The sequence below is a fragment of the Lissotriton helveticus genome, chromosome 2_1, assembly GCF_964261635.1.
Source record: "Lissotriton helveticus chromosome 2_1, aLisHel1.1, whole genome shotgun sequence".
Taxonomy (NCBI): Eukaryota; Metazoa; Chordata; class Amphibia; order Caudata; family Salamandridae; genus Lissotriton; species Lissotriton helveticus.
In genome coordinates, this window is record NC_136059.1 from 362,403,980 (window position 1) to 362,422,916 (window position 18,937).

An 18,937-nucleotide genomic window follows, 5' to 3' on the forward strand; every position below is an offset into this window, starting at 1 on the left:
AGGGGCAGCACCATTGTTTGTGAGACAAGTGCAGTGCACCCCGGGCGCGAAAGTCCCTTATGCCATAGGGAAGGCCTTAGACAATAGGAGGTACCACAGGGAGGCTATGCCCAAGGCCCCTGTGCCCTCAGAGTGGACACCTGCCAGAAGCGCCTGGAGGAACTGTGCGGAGCCTGCCAGAGGGGTGTGGGCAGTGGTGCTGCGCCCTGGGTGATCGAGGAGGGGCCCGGGCACCCCCGCGTTGCAAAGGAAAGACGGACTGCACGGGAACAACACCCGGTGCCGGTAGCAGGTGTGGACAGGGAGTCGGTCTACGTCGGATCGGACTGTGCTCTTTGGGTTGACGCTTGCGCAGGGAAGCCCCCCTGCTGAAAGCTCTTATTACAGACTGGCATGACTGACTCCACATCTGGCAGCGGGAGGAGGCCCGGGCTTTGGTGACCTGCACCTAATCATGTCCGCCCACACTGAGGACCGCCTGCGGATGCCAACGGCGCAACAGCTAGCGATGGGCCGGCTGCGGGACAAGTCGCAGCATGGACAATTGAGGGGGGAAAGTCTTGACCCTTCACAGGGGCGCCAGAGTGGAAGTATGGAACCGCAGTCAGCGGCCCTCGCTGCCAAAATGGACATTGTGCTCGCAGCGGTGGAAAGGATCAGCACCACCTTGGAGCAAACCAAGAAGTCCCTAGAGACACGAATTGACATGGTCACGTCGGATTTCACCCTCCTCCACGCGTATCACCGTAAGCTAGCCGAGAGGGTTGCAACATATAGCCAAACGTTCCAGGAGATACAGCCTGTTGTTCAAAACCACACTATAGCGCTACAGGACATGATCGACCGGGTCCACGCACTTGAAGACTGAATAAAAGATGCAGAAGGGCGCTCCCGGCGCATCAATGTTAGCGTGGTGGGCCTTCCGGAGGGCAGAAATCCAGAGCAGTATGTAGAGCACTGGCTACAAGATCTCCTACCCCAAGGGGCGCTGTCACAGCAGATTGTTGTGGAAAGGGCGCACAGAGTGCCCGTGCAGAAACCCAGGCCGGGAGCCAGACCCCGCCCGTTCCTCTTCAAGCTTCTCAATTATAGGGACAGTGACTTGGTTTTGGGTGGAACCAGAAAATCAGGCGACCTGACTGGGAAATAGTCGGGTAATGTTCTTCCCTGATTATACAGCAGCGGTGCAGAGAAGGAGGAGCACCTATATGGCAGTGAAGCGACAACTCAGTGAGCTGGAGTTGCCCTACTCCCTGCTGTTCCCGTCCCGCCTACGAGTGGTCACGAAGGAGGGAGCTTGTTTCTTCGACTCCCCGCTGGAGGTGTGGGACTGGCTGGAGGAGTTGGGACATTGGAAGGGAACAAGGCCTCCAGGCTCAGAGGATGGTGGCCGGCCGGAGAGGAGGTCAAGACGGCGTAGAAGGCGGGGGGCACACCACGCTGTGAGGCTGGACAGGACGCCCTCGAGGCGGTGGCAACTCTTGGAACAGTGCACAGCAGCGGCCGAATGGAGACAGACATATGCAGTGACCCGGGAGCCAGTGGTTCGTCATCCCCGTCCACTGTGATCTCCGAAGACATGAACTTGCCTGTAGTGACGCCCCAGACTGCTGACCAGCTTATGTGATATTTTGATGTTAGGTTACATCTATGCATGACTGTCCAATATGTATGCGCTGAGATCTCTTTTGTCTTTCCTGAGCCCACGCTCATGTTGTTATACCGTGCAGTATATTGGGGTTGTCCTTGCAGGTCAGCGTGGTGCATGCGCATTGCCGGGGGACGGCTTGCTGCGCGGAGGCGGGACACACGGCACAGGTATTACATTCGCAGGCTCCATACCACTGTGGCTCGCGCTGGGCCTGCTCATTCAGCTAGACTTTGACACATTGCACACCTCCCGTATATACAGGAGGCATGAGAAAGGGGGTACAGCGCAGTCACGTCACTGTCACTACACACACCCCAACCAGGCACGACACTGGAATAGCTCACCACTACCTGTGTTATTTATTATATTTGAGGTTTGGACAAATGCCCCTTTGGGGATCCGCCCCATTAGTTACACTGTTCATAGTTGTTATCTTGTTTGAAAGGCAGCACACCGATATGTTTCCCTCAGACCAAGACCCAAGCCCCCCCTCTGGTGCGGTCCCTTTGTCTTGTGATGCGATGAATCACCAAGATACATGATGGCACGCACTAACATAGTGACTTGGAACATATGTGTTATGCATACGCAGTCGAAAATGTATTCCATTTTCTCCTACCTGCAGCGGCACTCTGTTGGGGTTGCCCTGCTACAGGAAACTCACATGACCCAGACAGAGCTTGACAAGCTTCGCAGGCGTTGGTAGGGGGGAGGGGGGTCCGGGGGGCAAAGTTATGGTACTGTCTTCTTGGCGCACGCGCTGGGGATGCTGATCTGGGTGCGGGCAGGCACTCCCTTTACCTGTGAAGGTGGATAGTGGGGGCAGGTACACACTGGTGCGGGGGAAGTTGAATGGTCAGGAAATACTGCTGGGATCCTTGTATGCCCCTAACGTCAACCAACCGTCCTTTTTAGCTCAGCTGACCCAGGCCCTCCACCCCTATGTCGGGCTCCCTTGGTTACTCGGGGGGGATTTTAATATGGTACTAGATGTTCAGCTAGACAGGTATTTTCATCCCCTGCGCGCCGCAGCGGTGTCGTCCAACACGCAGGCGCTTAAGGACTGGCTCTCACACTGGGCGCTGCAGGACCTGTCGCGCATACTATACCCAGCTGATAGAATGTATTCCTACTATTCCGCTGTTCATGACTTGCATGTCCGGTTGGACAAGATAGTGGGTTCCCTGTCTTTGCTCCCGCTTCTTGCACAATCAGAATACCTGGGGAGGACACACTCTGATCATAACCCCCTGTGGTTACAGATCGGTTGGGAGGCGGGTCGTCCGCCTGTGCCCACGTGGCACCTCCAGCCTAGTGCACTAGAGGACTCGGAGTTTCGCTCGTCCCTGGGCACGGCCGTTCTCGCGTTTTTCGAGATCACTGAAGGGACAGCGAGCACTGCAATGGTGGAGTCTGACGCCCACAAAGTGGCAGTCCGAGGGCATTGCTTGGGGGCCACGTGGAACATACGCAGGATGCTCTCAGCCTCTCTTGCGCGCCTAGAAGCTAAACTATTGCGCTATGAGCGGGAAGGAGAGGGAGCGGGCAGACATTCACACAAGCTAGGGGACCTTCGCACCCAACATGCGGAGCTTTTGGAGCGGTTGAGATGCCACCACTACGCGGCGCACACGGCCAAAACGCATGCCAAAGCAAATAGAGCGGACCGCCTCCTGGCTTGGTTGATTCGACAGGAGGGGCATTGTGCCCCGATAGGAGCACTCCGCACAGAGGGCGGAACGCTGGTGTATACGCAACGCGAAATCCATCGTGCCCTAACAGACCACTACAAACAGCTATACAGGGCCAAGGGAATTGGCCCCAGACACCTCCTAGAGGAGTTCCTGGACTCTGTCCATATGCCCACGTCCTCCGAGGAGCAGAAGCAGTCGCTTAACGTGCCTCTTTCATTAAAGGAAATTGGGGAGGCGATCCAGTCAATGGCCTCTGGGAAAACTCCAGGGCCGGATGGCTTGCCCGCCGAGTACTATAAGGCTTACCATGAATCCCTGGTGCCACTACTTCATAGGTTCTACAATGCAGCGGTGGAAGAAGGATCATTTCCCCCTTCCACGTTGGAGGCATTTCTGGTCTCCCTGCCCAAGCCCGACAGGGACCCCATTGCACTAGGCTCATATAGACCCCTGGCAATGCTCAACATGGATTATAAGATCTTTGCAAAGGTGCTGGCGGAACGGTTGGCGCCGGTGGTCCCGCACTTAGTCCATGCTGATCAGAATGGGTTTGTCCCTGCGAGGTCCACTTCGTTGAACCTCAGGAGGTATTTCAGGGTGGCAGCTGAGGCTGCACAGGAGTGGCCCAGGGCGGGGTGCCTCATCTTGGACCTGGAGAAAGCGTTTGATTTCCTGGAATGGGGCTACCTGTCGGCGGTGCTGCTGCGCTTTGGGCTGGACATGGGGTTCCTCCCGACAGGGGTGCCCCATGTCCCTGTTGCTGTTCGCACTGGCAATTGAGCCCCTAGCTGTAGCTATACGGGTGACTCTCGGCGACGGTATACTAATGGGAGACGCAGTCCATCAGGTGTCACTCTACGCTGACGACCTGCTGGTGTTTGTTCAGGCACGTGCAGCACATACCTGAGCAACTGGCCCAGCTGCTATACGCCTTTGCCAGTACCTCAGGGCTCAGAGTAAATGCGGGTAAGTCCTGCCTTTACGCTTTTAGTACAGGGAATGTGGACCCGGGATACTGCCTCTGGGGAACACTGGTCCAGTGGAAAGAAGATACCTTCCAGTACCTGGGGATACAGATTTACCGCCACCCGACTGACTTATTTGATGGGAACCTGTGGAGGGCGGTCGCGGCGCTTAGGTCGCAGGTACGCTTCTGGAACACGCTCCCACTGACGACCACGGGTAGAGTGGCGCTTGCCAAAATGGTCATGCTTCCCCACCTCTTGTACTACTTTGTCAATTTGCCAGTATTTATTCCGGACCCCTTATGAAACATACTTAAAAATATGTTGCGGGACTTTATCTGAGGCACCTCTAGGCACAGGCTGGCGCTGGCGAAGCTGACAGATCGGGGAGGCCTGGCTGCTGCTTGCGAGGCGAGGCAGTGGCATCACTGAGACAAGAGGAGACCATGAAGGAGCGTTCATCCAAGATGGCGGTGGAACGAATCGAGTCTCCCGTAGCACCGGGGGCCAGGGCCGCGCGTAAGGATCTTAAGGCATCAAGAACGTCTCCAATCGTAGGCTCACGCACACACGTCCCGGCCCCCGCGCAGTCCAGCAGCCCAAGTCTGTCATCACGAGGAGACCCACAGCACAGGTCGTCGGCAGCCATTTTGTGAATTCAGCTTCCTCACCACCCTCCGCGATTCTCGGAACAGTTCACAAATGCGGGCCTTTACAGATTTCCGGGGGGTCCCAGCAATGGCGGCCTCGGTGAAAAAAGGAGATTCGCCCAAGGCGGGGGGCCGTCTGCAGTATCGCTGGCGCTCCTCTCAAACAGAGTCCGAGGACGAGGGTCCAGGGTCGATGGACGGAGCAGCGGCGGGGGGACCCCTTCACACGATCAGTCCACGGAGCACCGCGCCCCGCACCAGCCTCACGGCCGTCAAGGCGGGCCCGGATCAGGGTCACCGGGATGTTCTCACAACGGCTCTCACCAGTGGCGCAGTCTCTCGGCCGGGGCCAACGGTCACCACAACGCCAGGCCGGATCCGATAGGCGAGGCCCCGGTCTCAACACCACGAAGGCCCAGGTCCCTTCGGGGGGCACAACTTCGGAACCGCAGCACGCCGATGTCTCCGGGCCAAACGGTGAGTAAGAGCGAAACGTTGCGTTGCTATTTCTTCGGAATTGTGTCGTCTCTGGGCAGGATATGCAACAGGATATCTATTTATTCTTAAAAAACAAGGCATAGCCCTGTAAGTAATACAATAGGTCTGTAAGTCATACAATAGTTACACAATATACAATTCATTTGTTAAAAAAAAAAAAACAAGAGTCGACGCGGCGTTTCGGTACTTGAGTGGATATGACACCTTCTTCAGGACGTTTTTTTTCTAATCCCTGAGGATTAGTCTCAATCTTGATTAAAAGCAGGAAGGACCAAGCTGACTAATAATTTGCGCTGTAGTCGGATGTCTGTTATTACTCTTTGGGACATCCCCCTGTATTTAAGGTTTTCAATGAAACAAAGGAAGTTGTGCCAGAGGTGACCACCGTGTCTGTGGTTACGAACTACTTCAGATGGACAAAGCTTAATATGGGTTCAGAAATACCCTCCAATCGTGGGGTCTGGCAGTGTTATAGGATCATACTGCAGTTCTCTTTATTTTGTTCAAAACCGTCCAGTTCTTAAATTTTGCACTGGGTCCAGTAATCTGGAAATAGATGAAACAGCCTCTCTGTCCTCCTTCCTCGGCACAGGTTCCGGACTTCGAAAAAACTTAAATACTTAAATCCTGTTTTTAATCAAGATTGAGACTAATCCTGAGGGATTAGAGAAAAACCGTCCTGAAGAAGGTGTCATATCCACTCAAGCACCGAAACGCCGCGTCGACGCTTGTTTTTATTTTTTAACAAATGAATTGTATATTGTGTAACTATTGTATGACTTACAGAACTATTGTATTACTTACAGGGCTATGCCTTGTTTTTTAAGAATAAATACTTGATGTTTTTAAATGTATAATTGTTTTCTTTGGATAAATATATGGTACTGGTTCTCCCCCGACGTATTCTGTGACTTTGTGTAGATTTCAGACCACAAGGTACTTTCATGTGTGTTTTTAATATTGCTTTACCACCTATTTTTAAGTAATGGTTGTGTACTGCCTCCTATATGGGTACTATAGCAGACGGTAACACCAGAGTAATGATATTTTAGATCTTGTGATCAAGACCTACTTGATTATTCCTTTCACCCTGGCCTGTATTGGCTTATAGGGTATCTCCCTTTTGGTTTTTAGATGCTCCTTGTTTTGAACACTACTACCTGGCCGCTCAGCTGCAATGGGTTGCTCTTTGGCTGGCGGATAGAGGTAGGGGCGATACAGCCACAGCACTGCTGCCATACTCACTAGAGCACTTAACCAGATCTTTCACCCCATTGATGCGATTGCACGCCCAACACCGCTCCTCCTAGCAGTGGCATACAAGTGCTTCTGAAGGGCTCTATATCTCACCGCAACACCATCCCTTATGCGCCGGCTATACCCCTGGAGGGATCGCCTGGTGGCGAAGGAGTGCTCGGCTTCTATGCTCACGGAATGGTGGGAGGCTGACATTCATACGCTCGGAGACTTATATCGGGATGGAGAGCTCTCGACATATGAGTCCTTAGTAACAGAGGAGGGGTTTCCACCAGGGGAGGAGATGGGGGGTGGTTTAGTACACCGCTCCCTGATAGCGAAATTGACCGCCCGGTGGGGAGATGTGACCGCGGAGCCTAGCCAGCATTTAACTATGCAGTATCTGCACGTAATGGCGAGAGGTAGGCACCTGGTCCGCTGGTTTGCGGCACCGCTGAGGGAACACACAGCTGTTGTTTTGGGCCCACTCAGGTGCAAATGGGAACTGGATCTGGGGCGGCCACTAGTTGACAAGGAATGGGAGAGGGTCCTTAAAGGCCCCGTGCGCATCCCCAGAAACATGCGGTTCCGCCAAATCCAGCTCTTCATTGTTCACAGAGCTTACCTCACGCCTTAGTTGATTAACAAGTACTTTCATCATAATGATGCGCTCTGTCCTAGGTGCAGTGAATTGGGGGCGGGGTTCCTGCACATGCTGTGGAGCTGTCCGGGGTTGGGCACTTACTGGCATTCAATTAGTGGGCTGCTGCATAGCTGCACGGGCCAAACCATACCTTTTGACTGGCCTGAGTAGCACGACCGGGGGGTGGGTGGGGGGGGGAGGGGGGGATATAAGGGAAAGGGAAAGGGAGAGGGAGTTAAAATGTGTATATGGTTTCTGCTGCTATCGTTATTGTTTCTTGTTTCATATATATACCATCTGTTTGCATGCCCAAGATGCAGGGTCAATATTGGACCATACAGACTGTTGAGAATTTGACACATCGGTCCTCACTAGTAGCCTCAAAGACTGCACCAGGACTGGTGAAAAGTAGCATAGTTAGCTCCTGGGTGAGCATCCTTTGTTCCATTCACAGTAATGTTTGTACGCTTGTAAAACACCATGGCCATGTGTTAAACGCATTGATGAATAACCTGTACATGACTGTGAGCTACTACATGTGATGTTTGTGCTGTCAAGTGTAATCTTAAAACAATAAAAACAGATTTGACAAAAAAAAAAGAACAAATGTAGGAAAGAATTAATGGCACGTGTTGGTTTTCCATATGGTACGCAGTATATTCACGCTACAGTCTGGAACACGGTATTCATAGAATCAGGTAATCGTTACTATATCATCAAGGCCTAAAAAACAACACGCATTTGCAATGCAATAGGTCTCGCATTTACGCAAGTTTGAGCTATTGACATTGCAGATTACAATGCCTTTTATTTTTGTTTTAATTTTTTAAAAACATAGATAAAAGGCATTGTCATTTGCAATGTTAATAGCTCAAACTCGCGTAAATGCAAGACCTATTGCATTGCAAATGCTTGTTAATGGGAGGCACGGGGAGAATAACTGATTTGCCCAGAATCACAGGATATGTATTCGACCTCGATTCTCGAACCTTGGTTTCCCATCTCCAAAGTCGGCAGTGTAGCCGTTGGACCACATCCTTGTCCGAAGTACGGCAGGTGCTCCTAGTGATGGGTGTCTCGTGTCTCGTGTCTTAGCGCTTGCTAGTATTTCAATGTAGAACTCTCTAGAGGCGCCTCATGGAAGGTAGAGGGTCGACACCATGGAGACCTGTGCATGCTGAGAAAAGAAGGAACATGCCTGGATTCTGACTGCGATGAAACTCAAGCGAGGGCGGGTGTGGGGGAAGAGGAGGGCAGATGGAAGGGGGTCGGAGGGTTGCCGACAACAACAGTGAAATGCTGCTAACACGACAAGAGTACATTTAAAAGCATGCTGAAAAAGTGTGCAAGGGGGAGATAAACAAAGGTAAACGGCAAGCTGAATGGTTACTTACATTGGACTTTGGTAGAGGAACTGTACTATATGCAGAAGAGAGCAGCCTAGCAATCATCTCTGTATGAAAGAGAGCGCGTCACGGCAAGAACCGCTCCGTGAGGTTTCCTGCTGAAAAGCTTCACAGATAGCTCCTCCACAGTGGCCACTCTCACAAGCGCTATGCACACAGCGGTTTGAAAGTTATAAGTAGGGCAACTTCACCACCAAGAAATAGAACTGGAAGCAAGAAAGTGGTGCTATCATAGGACGGCAATGTTTGTTTAACGCACAACAGGGAGCGTGATGAGATGTTTTAAATGGCTCACCTTAAAAGCAGAAGCAAGGTCAGCGCAGTTATTGAAAGCGTGATGTCTTGAATGCTGGCAGGAAAGCGTTTTCTCAGCAGGAGGGCAAGCAGCGAGCCGTTGAGATGGCCAACACAAGCATTGAGAGTCTGGTGGGGGGGCGAGGGATCCAGCGAGTGGGAGGGAGGGAAGGAGCATATGGGGATGGGGTGTGAGTGAGGGGGAGCAGAAGCCTTTGATGTGGTGTGCGAGGCCAAGCGCAAGCTGGAGAAGCGTCACACTTCAATAGTTAACATGCATTGTGAGAAATCCGCTGAGTAATCCGCTTTTCAAGAGAGCTTGTTCCCCTGCTATAGGTTCGAGCTAATTAATCCCTGCGGGATTTAATAGCTCGACCTAAAAAGGGAGTGAAACGTTACAATGAATTGCGTAGCTTATTTTTGTTCAACTATAAAAGATATGTTAACTATTTTTATGGAATACGTAATTACCAACAAGACATCCTGGCAGTAAAACTTCTATTCCTAAATTTAGTTAAGCAACAAAGAAATGAGTTTTGAACGTTTTATGAAAACCAGATGATTACTGGTAGGGCTCCAATGAGGAAGGAGAGAGTTCCACAAAAAGCAAGCCATGTAGGAGGATGGTTGTCCTCCTGGGTTGAAATTACAAATCCTTGGAGGAGTCAGTAGACAGGCTGCAGCTCAGCACAAATTCCGCATCGGAACATGAACCTTGATCAGATATTTAATATAAGCCTTGGTCATCCCATCGATAGCTTCATGCTTTAAATTTGATTTGTCTTTCATTTGGTAACCATTGTAGGCCAGAGAGATCAAGAGACCAAAACTCGGTGCAGTAAATTCATCATATCTCTGACTGGCATAAATATTTTCCTCAAAACACGCAGAAGTAGAAAACATGGAGATGATCATTCTGTAATCTGAAGTGAACAATCTAGATGATTGGCAAACATAAACTGCAGGTTTAGAACTGAGGTTTAAGGAAAGGGAGACATTTTCCTAATGATGTAGGCCAAACAGTAGCGACCCAAAGTCCCAGTTCCCAAGTTCCTATTTCAAACCAGTGTTAGCTCCTGGTCCCATTGGTGCCACTGTGAACCAAACATTTGAACTGTGACTAATCATTTGAGATATACAGACCCCTACGCTTGATACCCCAAGGATCCTTTCTTTGTATGCTGGCCTTTCCAGTGATATTGGTCCCTCTGGTTGAACATGGCCTTTGAAGATCGGTTGGAGCTGTGACTGGCCTCTCTGTGATCTGTGCTCAATACCAACCCAAATCACCAATCAGCTGGTTCCTGGTGGTGACCCTGTTGATCATACCGCGGTATTTTGACTTCAGGACAGTGCTTATGCCCTCTAAAACCAACACCTTTTACGTTGGTAGTACTTTTTGGCTAGCAGGGTTTCAATGTTGAATACATTTTTGTGCTTTGTGACAGTTTCGACAGTGTCTCCTTTTTGGGCTGAAACCTAGTGAGCTGCCTCCTGCTGCATCCAGCGCCCCAGAGAAACAGGAGAAAAGGGCGAAACAGATAGCATACTCCATACACTTGTTGCATTCTGTCTGCTACGTTTTGTTTGACAGGCAACTGTAAAAAAATCCTTTAGAAAGGACAAAGTCCAAAAGGTGTGCGGCGACAGCTGAGAACTACAAAAACACTGCTATAGACCTCTGTATTATTGTGAACTATAGCTCTTTCCATCATAAATGCTGCAAAAGGTTATATCCTAGCCTCAGGTCATACCTGGATTGGATCTTCTGTGTTTTGTTCAATTTTACTGCTCCACTTTATGCTGTTGCAAATAAATGCATATACTTTTTGTACCATAGAGTAATTGTAAATCTTTGTCACCGCCTGTAGTAATCTCGACTTCTTGATCACACCACCCCTTGAAAAGTCAAAAGGCAGAATAAAATCTTGTCATCCATCGAGCAGTGCAGTAGTAACCAAGGGCGGGCTTGGGACAGCAGTGTTGAACAGACGAATACTCTCCAGAAGATTGTTTAACAAAGGCCTTACAATGATTGCCTTGATCTAAGTCACACATGTATTTTATTATATGAACATAACAGCAGGTTTTTTTTCCACAGTACTGTGAGGACGTGGGACGTAAACAGTGAAAAGAGCCACACCAATGTCTTTAAGCCACGATCGATGCAGGGGAAACGAGTGATCCCGACAGCTTGCACCTACAGCAGAGATGGCAGACTGATTGCAGCTGGGTGTCAGGATGGAACGATCCAGATCTGGGATCGAAATATTAATGTAAGTTGAACTAATAAAAATGGGTACATATTAAATACAATACAACTCAAAATGTTATGTGTACATCACTCATTTTGTTTTTGTTAAACGTAATCTTTGAATTGGGTGGAAGAAATTATGGTATTTATCTCTAAGGCTGGTTCTGCTGATCCTACATTCTTTCCGAGTACTAAAATCAACAATTATCACCTATATATTTGTAGATAAAAACAATAATGTGCTTTACGGAGTGTACTTTTCCTGGCACAATGCCTTTTTATGATAATGTTTTTTTGCGGAATCTCTAGATGCAAGAAGTTTGCTTTGCATTGCGATGGGAACAGTGTGAGATTTAGCACGTGTCTTGGGTAAGAGAGGAAAAGGTTTCAGACTTCCTTCTGGTGCTGGTCTTACCAATGCACTCCATACCAGGCTCAGGTGATATATCTTTGATCTGGCCAGGCCCACACTTAGAGGCTTGTTTGCTACCGCCATACCGAGCAAGAATACATGTATGCCATGGACCCAGTTTCATCAACAGTCTGAATCCCATTATGACAAACTAGATTTTGACACTGATGATTACAGGTAAGACATGCAGATTCCATTAGATTGGTGTTGAATATTTAAATTGAGAAACTGACCGCAGCGGTCCTGCTGTTATATTAATGCATAGTAGGAGGTTCCTCATCAATCAGAGTGAAGCATGACAAAGATCCACAGTCTCACCTTGGCAGGTTTTAGGCGTGCACCAAAGCTAACAAACATGTACAGACCTCTGATGCTGCTTAAGCACACTTTTGAACACGGGCCCCAGTAAGACACCTGCATTGCATACCAGGGTCACAGGAAGTCTCTTTAAGGCATCAGGTAATGACTGCTTACTCTAATACTGAACCAACCCCAGGTAAGTCTCAGATCCTACGGTCATCTGTTCTATCCTGTCAAGGTTCAGCCCTTACCAGTTCGCAACTTTGGACAAGCGGGCCGCAGGATGCCTCATGACCCCAGTCGAATGAAATCTTGCTCTGAGCGACGTATTGCAGAAACTTCTTCCAAATGCTATTCTGTATTATGTAATTGAGCATATTCTTAGATTTAGAACTTCCAATTCTCAATCATCTGGCACTCTTGCCTCAGAGCGGCAGGACTAGAAATTCTATAGATGTTTGGTACAGCTTGCACACCTGGTTCCACACTCTTGCCTGTATATCATATGCAGGCATGTCCACTATGACTTCTGCAGGTGCGCACCCTCCCCATTGTAAATCCTTTTTCCAAGTCTATATGACTGGGTAGAATACCTTCTTTAGGATCTTCTCAGGATCCCAACTCAGTTTTTTCTCTACATTTTCTTGTAGTTTGTCTCTGTTCCTGCTTTTCTTCAGCGAGTGTGGTTTGCTTTGCACCTGTGTTTAAAGTGATGTGCATCTTGCCACTTGGTGGTTGCTGCAGTTATCTCACATAACCACTATCTCTACTGGTTAAGGAACATAGATATGATTCATACCATTGCTGTGTGTGCTGCCAACAGTCCGTTGTCCTGTCTGGCCTGCTTGGAGGGCAAAGGTGGATAGATCTCAAATGAGACATTGGACTTCATCAGTCTGAGAAAAAACAAAAAGGTGACTATGTGGGCTCAGAAACGGAGCACACCACTGACCTTCCTTTCTGCCAACCAGGGCCCCTTACCACACCCCGTGGACATCCCACTCCCATGAGAAGGTCACACTTACTGGCCCAACAAAAGTGGTATTTGTAACTCTGAGGTTGGTGAAAGTATCATTACCTTAAGAGTTTCAACCAACCAGATAAATCTTAATCACAACAGGTGAAGTCTTTTCTGTCTTTCTAAACCAAAGCCTCATGTTTTCCAAACCTTCAAAAGCTGCTTCAGACTCCATGCCCATTCACACAGAGATGTTACACAAGAAGACTAAATGTGCCACCAAAAGCCCACCAGAGGTTACAAAGTCTATCAGCTTCACCAGGGCCACACCGTCCTCCCTGGCATCATCTCAGGAGAAACACTCCACTCAAATGGGACCCAGGGGGTGTAGGAGGAAGGAGCTTCTCCTCCATTATCACAGCTGATGGCAAATTGTTACCATCACATGGGTCCTGCGGGTGTTTGAGAGGCTCCACCTCCCTTTAGCAAAAGCTGAGCTGGCCCATCATATGATAGTGGCAGGGATATTACTTCCACTTCTTTGTTCTGAGCGTGAAGTATGGTTGGCTCTGTTACATCTGGATCTTTAAGATTTCAACCATTAATTATCCATGTTGAAGCTGAAGATGCTTACTTTGGCGATGTAATCAAAGAATCAGAGTACCTGATAAGGACTCAATCATACAATTTTAAAAGGTGACAATAAACCATTAAACCCAGGGAATAAGCAACACACAAAATAGTAGTAAAAAGAACCCTCACTCACCACCTAGTGGGGACATGCTTCATCATGGGGTTCTCACTGGAAGGACCGAATGTCCTCCCAGTGTGCTACTACGCCTGTTTACAGCGGAGCTGGTTTATTTGTGTGTTGAGGCAGTGACAACCCAAAAAGTGTTAATTATGTGCAAGGATAAAAATGCCAAGTTGTGACTATCAACTATTTTATTAAGAGTCCAACTCGCATTGATTAAAAAAGGTGAAAAACAGGACTTTCAAGAAGGTTTTTTTTTATTGAAAACCTCTAGTCCTGTTAGAAGTCGGTCAACGTGTTTCTGCTTAGGAGCCAAAAAATCGCTCAGCATTCGTCAGGACCTTTCAGTAAGTCTTCCGGCGGTATGCACACACTAAGGCGCACCCGACCGTGAATATATAAATGTGAAAAAAGAATTTAAAAACAGTCTATAATTACTCACGGCTTTACCCGTGGGGGCACACTCAGTATTTACTGGGGCCCATTTTATCAATCGTGTACTTTTGGCATATCATGGGCAAACACGGCAGGGGTTTGCTTCACGCTGTGCAACTTTCAAGCCGGCGGCTCCCCGTGGAAAACATATCTGGATTCACTTCCTTTGCCCGAATACGTATTTTTCACATTTATATCTTCACGGTCGGGTGCGCCTTAGTGTGTGCATACCGCCGGAAGACTTACTGAAAGGTCCTGACGAATGCTGAGCGATTTTTTGGCTCCTAAGTAGAAACATGTTGACCGACTTCTAACAGGACTAGAGGTTTTCAATAAAAAAACCTTCTTGAAAGTCCTGTTTTTCACCTTTTTTAATCAATGCGAGTTGGACTATTAATAAATTAGTTGATAGTCACAACTTGGCATTTTTTATCCTTGCACATAATTAACACTTTTTTGTTTGTCACTGCCTCAACACACAAATAAACCAGCTCTGCTGTAAACAGGCGTAGTAGCACACTGGGAGGACATTCGGTCCTTCCAGTGAGAACCCCATGATGAAGCATGTCACCACTAGGTGGTGAGTGAGGGTTCTTTGTACTACTATTTTGTGTGTTGCTTATTCACTGGGTTTAATGGTTTATTGTCACCTTTTAAAATTGTATGATTGAGTCCTTATCAGCTACTCTGATTCTTTGATTACATCGCTCTTTTGTTGTTATTTAAATACTAATTCTTGGGGTAGAAGAGTGTTTGTAACATAGCCTGACTCTCTTATTGTGATTAAGTAGATGCTTACTTTGGCTCAGGTCATTCTAGCAGGGCAGAACTATGTTTGTCTGTTCTCTTTAGACAGTATAGATGCTTACGGTTAGAACATCGGGTTACTGGTTGACTGAGGTATGAGCCCTGGTCAAGCAGCAGCCACAATCCTAGTCCGGGTAAGAGGTAGGCAAATCCTAAATAACCTGTGCTAACCCTCTGGTAATTTGACACAGACCAGTCAGACTTAATTTATAAGCTGTGTGTAAAGTATTTGTGCATCACTTCAAACAGTGAAAACACCACACACAAAGATCCCACACTAAGTTAGACAAAAAGGTCTGAATTTCATAAATAAAACAAGACCAAAATGAAAAAAATCCAATTAGCAGAACCAGGGATATTGATTTTTAAAATTCATAGTGAAAAATAGCAAAAAACACAAATTGCGATTGGGGATATCTGGTTGTGCCTGATAGGGACAAAGTCACAAGTTCAGGCCGCACTGAAGAAAGTACCTTAAATTCTTTTTTTGGGGGGTATGGGGGGGGCAGGGTAGATACTGAACAAAGTACATTAAAAAAAAATCAGTGCATTGTGTGGATCCGTGTTGACAATGTGTTGTGCAGCTGAGGCAATGCACCTGTTCTGAGATGCAGTGAGGCTGCAGTGCGAGGTCCTGATGCATCGACGTAGAGAATCCTGTTGATGAGGCTTGTGATGCGAACTCTGGTGTCAAGGATGCTTTTGCTATGGGTCCAATGCATGCAGCAGCAGTGATGCGTTGGTACTGCTCAGCGATGCGTCACTGCAAAGAAGATGCGTTGGTTCCGCAGGCAAGCACCTTAGGCCCACTTTTAACGGTCCAGGACTGAGGCGACACCACTTGGTCGATAGACTCACCGTTGACAGAGTCTAGGTTCAGGGGTTGGAAGCATTTTATGTCTCTGAGGTTTCAGATTAGCAGGCCAGCCATCTAGCCTTTGAAGTCACTCTGGGTTCTGAGGTCTAGTAATTCAGGTCCAGTCCTTTTCCCCCCAGGCAAAAGGGAAGAAGGCAGCAGATCAGCACAACAAAGCAGGAGTCCAGCAAAGTGGTAGCCCTTTAGCAGCACAGCAGTCCTCCTTCCTGGCAGAGTATCCACAGGTCCAGAAGTATACTGAGATGGTGGTGTCGGAGGTCTAGTACTTATATTCAGTTGTGCCTTTGAAGTGGAGGAAACTTCAGAGACATTCCTTTGAAGTGCACAGCTGTCCTCCCTTCCTAGCTTGGTACTAGATTTGCTATGGGGGTGTACAGTCCTTTGTGTGTGGACAGGGCACAGCAGCGGCGGCCGATGCAGGTAAGCGCAGTGGGGTGGGCAGGAGCGGGGTGGGATGGGGGGAAATCGACAGACGATGGATTAAATAAATAAAACCTATTCCGTCATCTGTCGCCTCCCCCCCACACACCACCCATGCTCACCCCACTTCTCTGCCCCCTGCGCTTACCTCCACTGGCCTCGACTGGGTCACAACCTATTCAAGTTTAAGTAAGTGAGGCTGTGCCCAACTCCTCCCTCCCATCCTGCCAAAGATGGCCCATTGAGACACACCTAAGCTCCCATTGGGTGTGGCTGTCTAGGAGGAATACACAAAGCCCAACTACCACCTACATTCAGTCACGTGATCAGAGATAGGCGATAGGTACCAAATGGGTAAATCAAGAAAATGTAATCTTTCTAAAAGTGGCATTTTCAGAATTGTAACTTAAAATCCGTCTTCTCCATAAATTTGGATTTTGAATCAGGATTATAGAGACACCAAACTTGAACCAGGTAAATCTTCCCATTTGGAAATTACACTTATAAAATGTAATAGGGTGATCCCAATGTTATCCTACGGGAAATATAGGCCGTGCAGCAGTGAAATACAAATTTTAGTTTTTCACTACCAGGACATGTAAAAACTTGGGCCTCGCTCTCAGGGTAAACAAGGTATGCCTGGCAAAACACACAAGATGATGGACGGAATGTTGCACAATGGCAAAACATTCACCCCCAGTCACAGATCTGGGTTTAATCCATCGTTATTTTGCTCACCAAGCCAACCCAGTTCAGACATGGCCATATGCAAATCAGTCTTGACCCTGTGCCTCATGGGAACAGTCCAGCCCGAACTGCCAAGCCATGTCTTCCCTGGACCGGAATCAAACATCCTATGACCGGTTTCTGGCTATCAGCCGTCATCAGCCAGGATAGCTTAACTCCAGTGGCCTAGTGAGCACGGGACCCACGTCTGGGCATACCCAGCATAGGTCTTAGAACATTTTTCCTATGCTCGACCCTTAGTAACGTGGCTGCGAGCAGACAGGCTTAACTTCAAAGACAGGCATGTAAAGCATTTAAAAACACAATTTCAGTAAATAATTAATACACAACACAAAATAAAAACCCAACACCAATTTATAAAAATAGGTAATATTTTAATCTTTTGAATGACACCAAAACGAAAACAATCCACTGTAGGGGACCAGAGATTTGAATTTTTAAAGATGAATCCCTTTCTAGTGCTTAGAAACCAACAGAGCCCCTTTTATTCATTTTGTTTTCTCCGAAAGGGACACCTTTAGAAATTGTTCTGGAGAATCTCACCAAATGTGCCGCCTTCCCCAGCAGGCGGGGTCCAGTCAGAACTCCTTCCTGAAGTTCTGCTTGCGGGTCCCAAAGTATCCAACACACAATCCAAGGTTCTGGAATCTCCAAGAGGGTCCATGAGAGTGTGAAACTTCAATTCCGCAATCCACTTGAACAAAACCCTTACAAATCCACTGGTACTCCAGGCTGGGAATTCTTTGTGGGGATGTCCAAGTGAGCTCTGTTAACCTGTAGCTTGCAGGGAGTCCACCCTTTAGTCCTTTTGCAGCAAGGTAATCCACAGGGCTGCAATTTCAGTTGGTGCAGCCTTCAGAGGTCAGGCCTTAGAAATCTTTGCACAGCAAAACTTCTCAGCAGGGCACTTCTTGCTTCAGTAAGTTTCAAACAGCAGATCTGGAGGGCTCTGCCCCTCTCACATACTTATTCAAAATGTTCTGGTCAGGCAGCAGTTCACTCCTGACCAATGAGAGCAGGGTAACTCCTCAAGGCGATGACCAAATCCTGTAGAATGTGGCATTATTTTGTCCCAGAGTGCATCAAATCTTCCAAATCCATAATGGCTTATTTTTCAGCAGAGAGTCAAGACCTGACTAAGCACACCCCCATGGATGGCTTATTTCCATAGACTCTCCCACTACCATATGCACATACTTTTTTTAAGCCTAGCCCTGACTCTAGGTCAAAAGTGTAAAAGTGTAAGTGACACCTAGGCCTCCCCTCTGCCTTTGAAGAGCATGGTTTACGATTCCACCCCCTGGCCTGGCATTCCTATGGACCAGCACACTGCCCTCCTAGCAGAGCTCGTAACCCCAGGGGCTCTTTATCACCTCTTCAAAGCAGCCTGGCTAATCCATTTAACTCTGACTAATCAGGGCAGACCACTGGGAGGCTGAATTTGGACTTACAAACAAGAAAGTCTTATAACTTCTTGTATCTACACTTTAGGAGAAATTCAACAATATGATATTGTTGGATTTACTACTACCATTCTAGAAAGTCTTTGAATGGTCAGTCTAGTACTCTCCTATCAATAGTTATTAATCAATAACTTCCTACAATGTTAACCTATGTAACAAGGGATTTGCAATGGGAAAAATGACTTGGGCCATTTTTCCAGCACCAGGACTTACAAAACATATTTTATAAGTACTTGCCTTATATCTACAAGAACCCCACCCCAAGTGCAACTAGGGGAGACTTTAGGGGTTCTGAATCTGTGGAAACATTGCAAATTCTCCTTTTACTGTGCTCCTAGCATCAAAGTGTCTATTTTGAGCAGCACTTTACTACAATGTGGGGAGTGAAATGTGAAATGTCACTATATCCAGGCATCGAACAACTCATTTTTTAAGGGTGTACCTTATAGATAACTGACCCCTTACCCCTGGGA

At 47.9% G+C, this 18,937-nt stretch overlaps 1 protein-coding gene across 1 annotated transcript in view; it reads left to right on the forward strand.

Annotated features, from left to right (window-relative positions):
• Window positions 1–18,937, forward strand: part of WDR70 (WD repeat domain 70) — a 1,775,496-nt gene that overhangs the window by 934,755 nt on the left and 821,804 nt on the right. Inside the window, exon 9 of the mRNA XM_078674977.1 lies at window positions 11,139–11,313. Coding sequence (XP_078531103.1) covers window positions 11,139–11,313 — 175 coding nt within the window. The remainder of the gene's footprint in view (window positions 1–11,138; window positions 11,314–18,937) is intronic.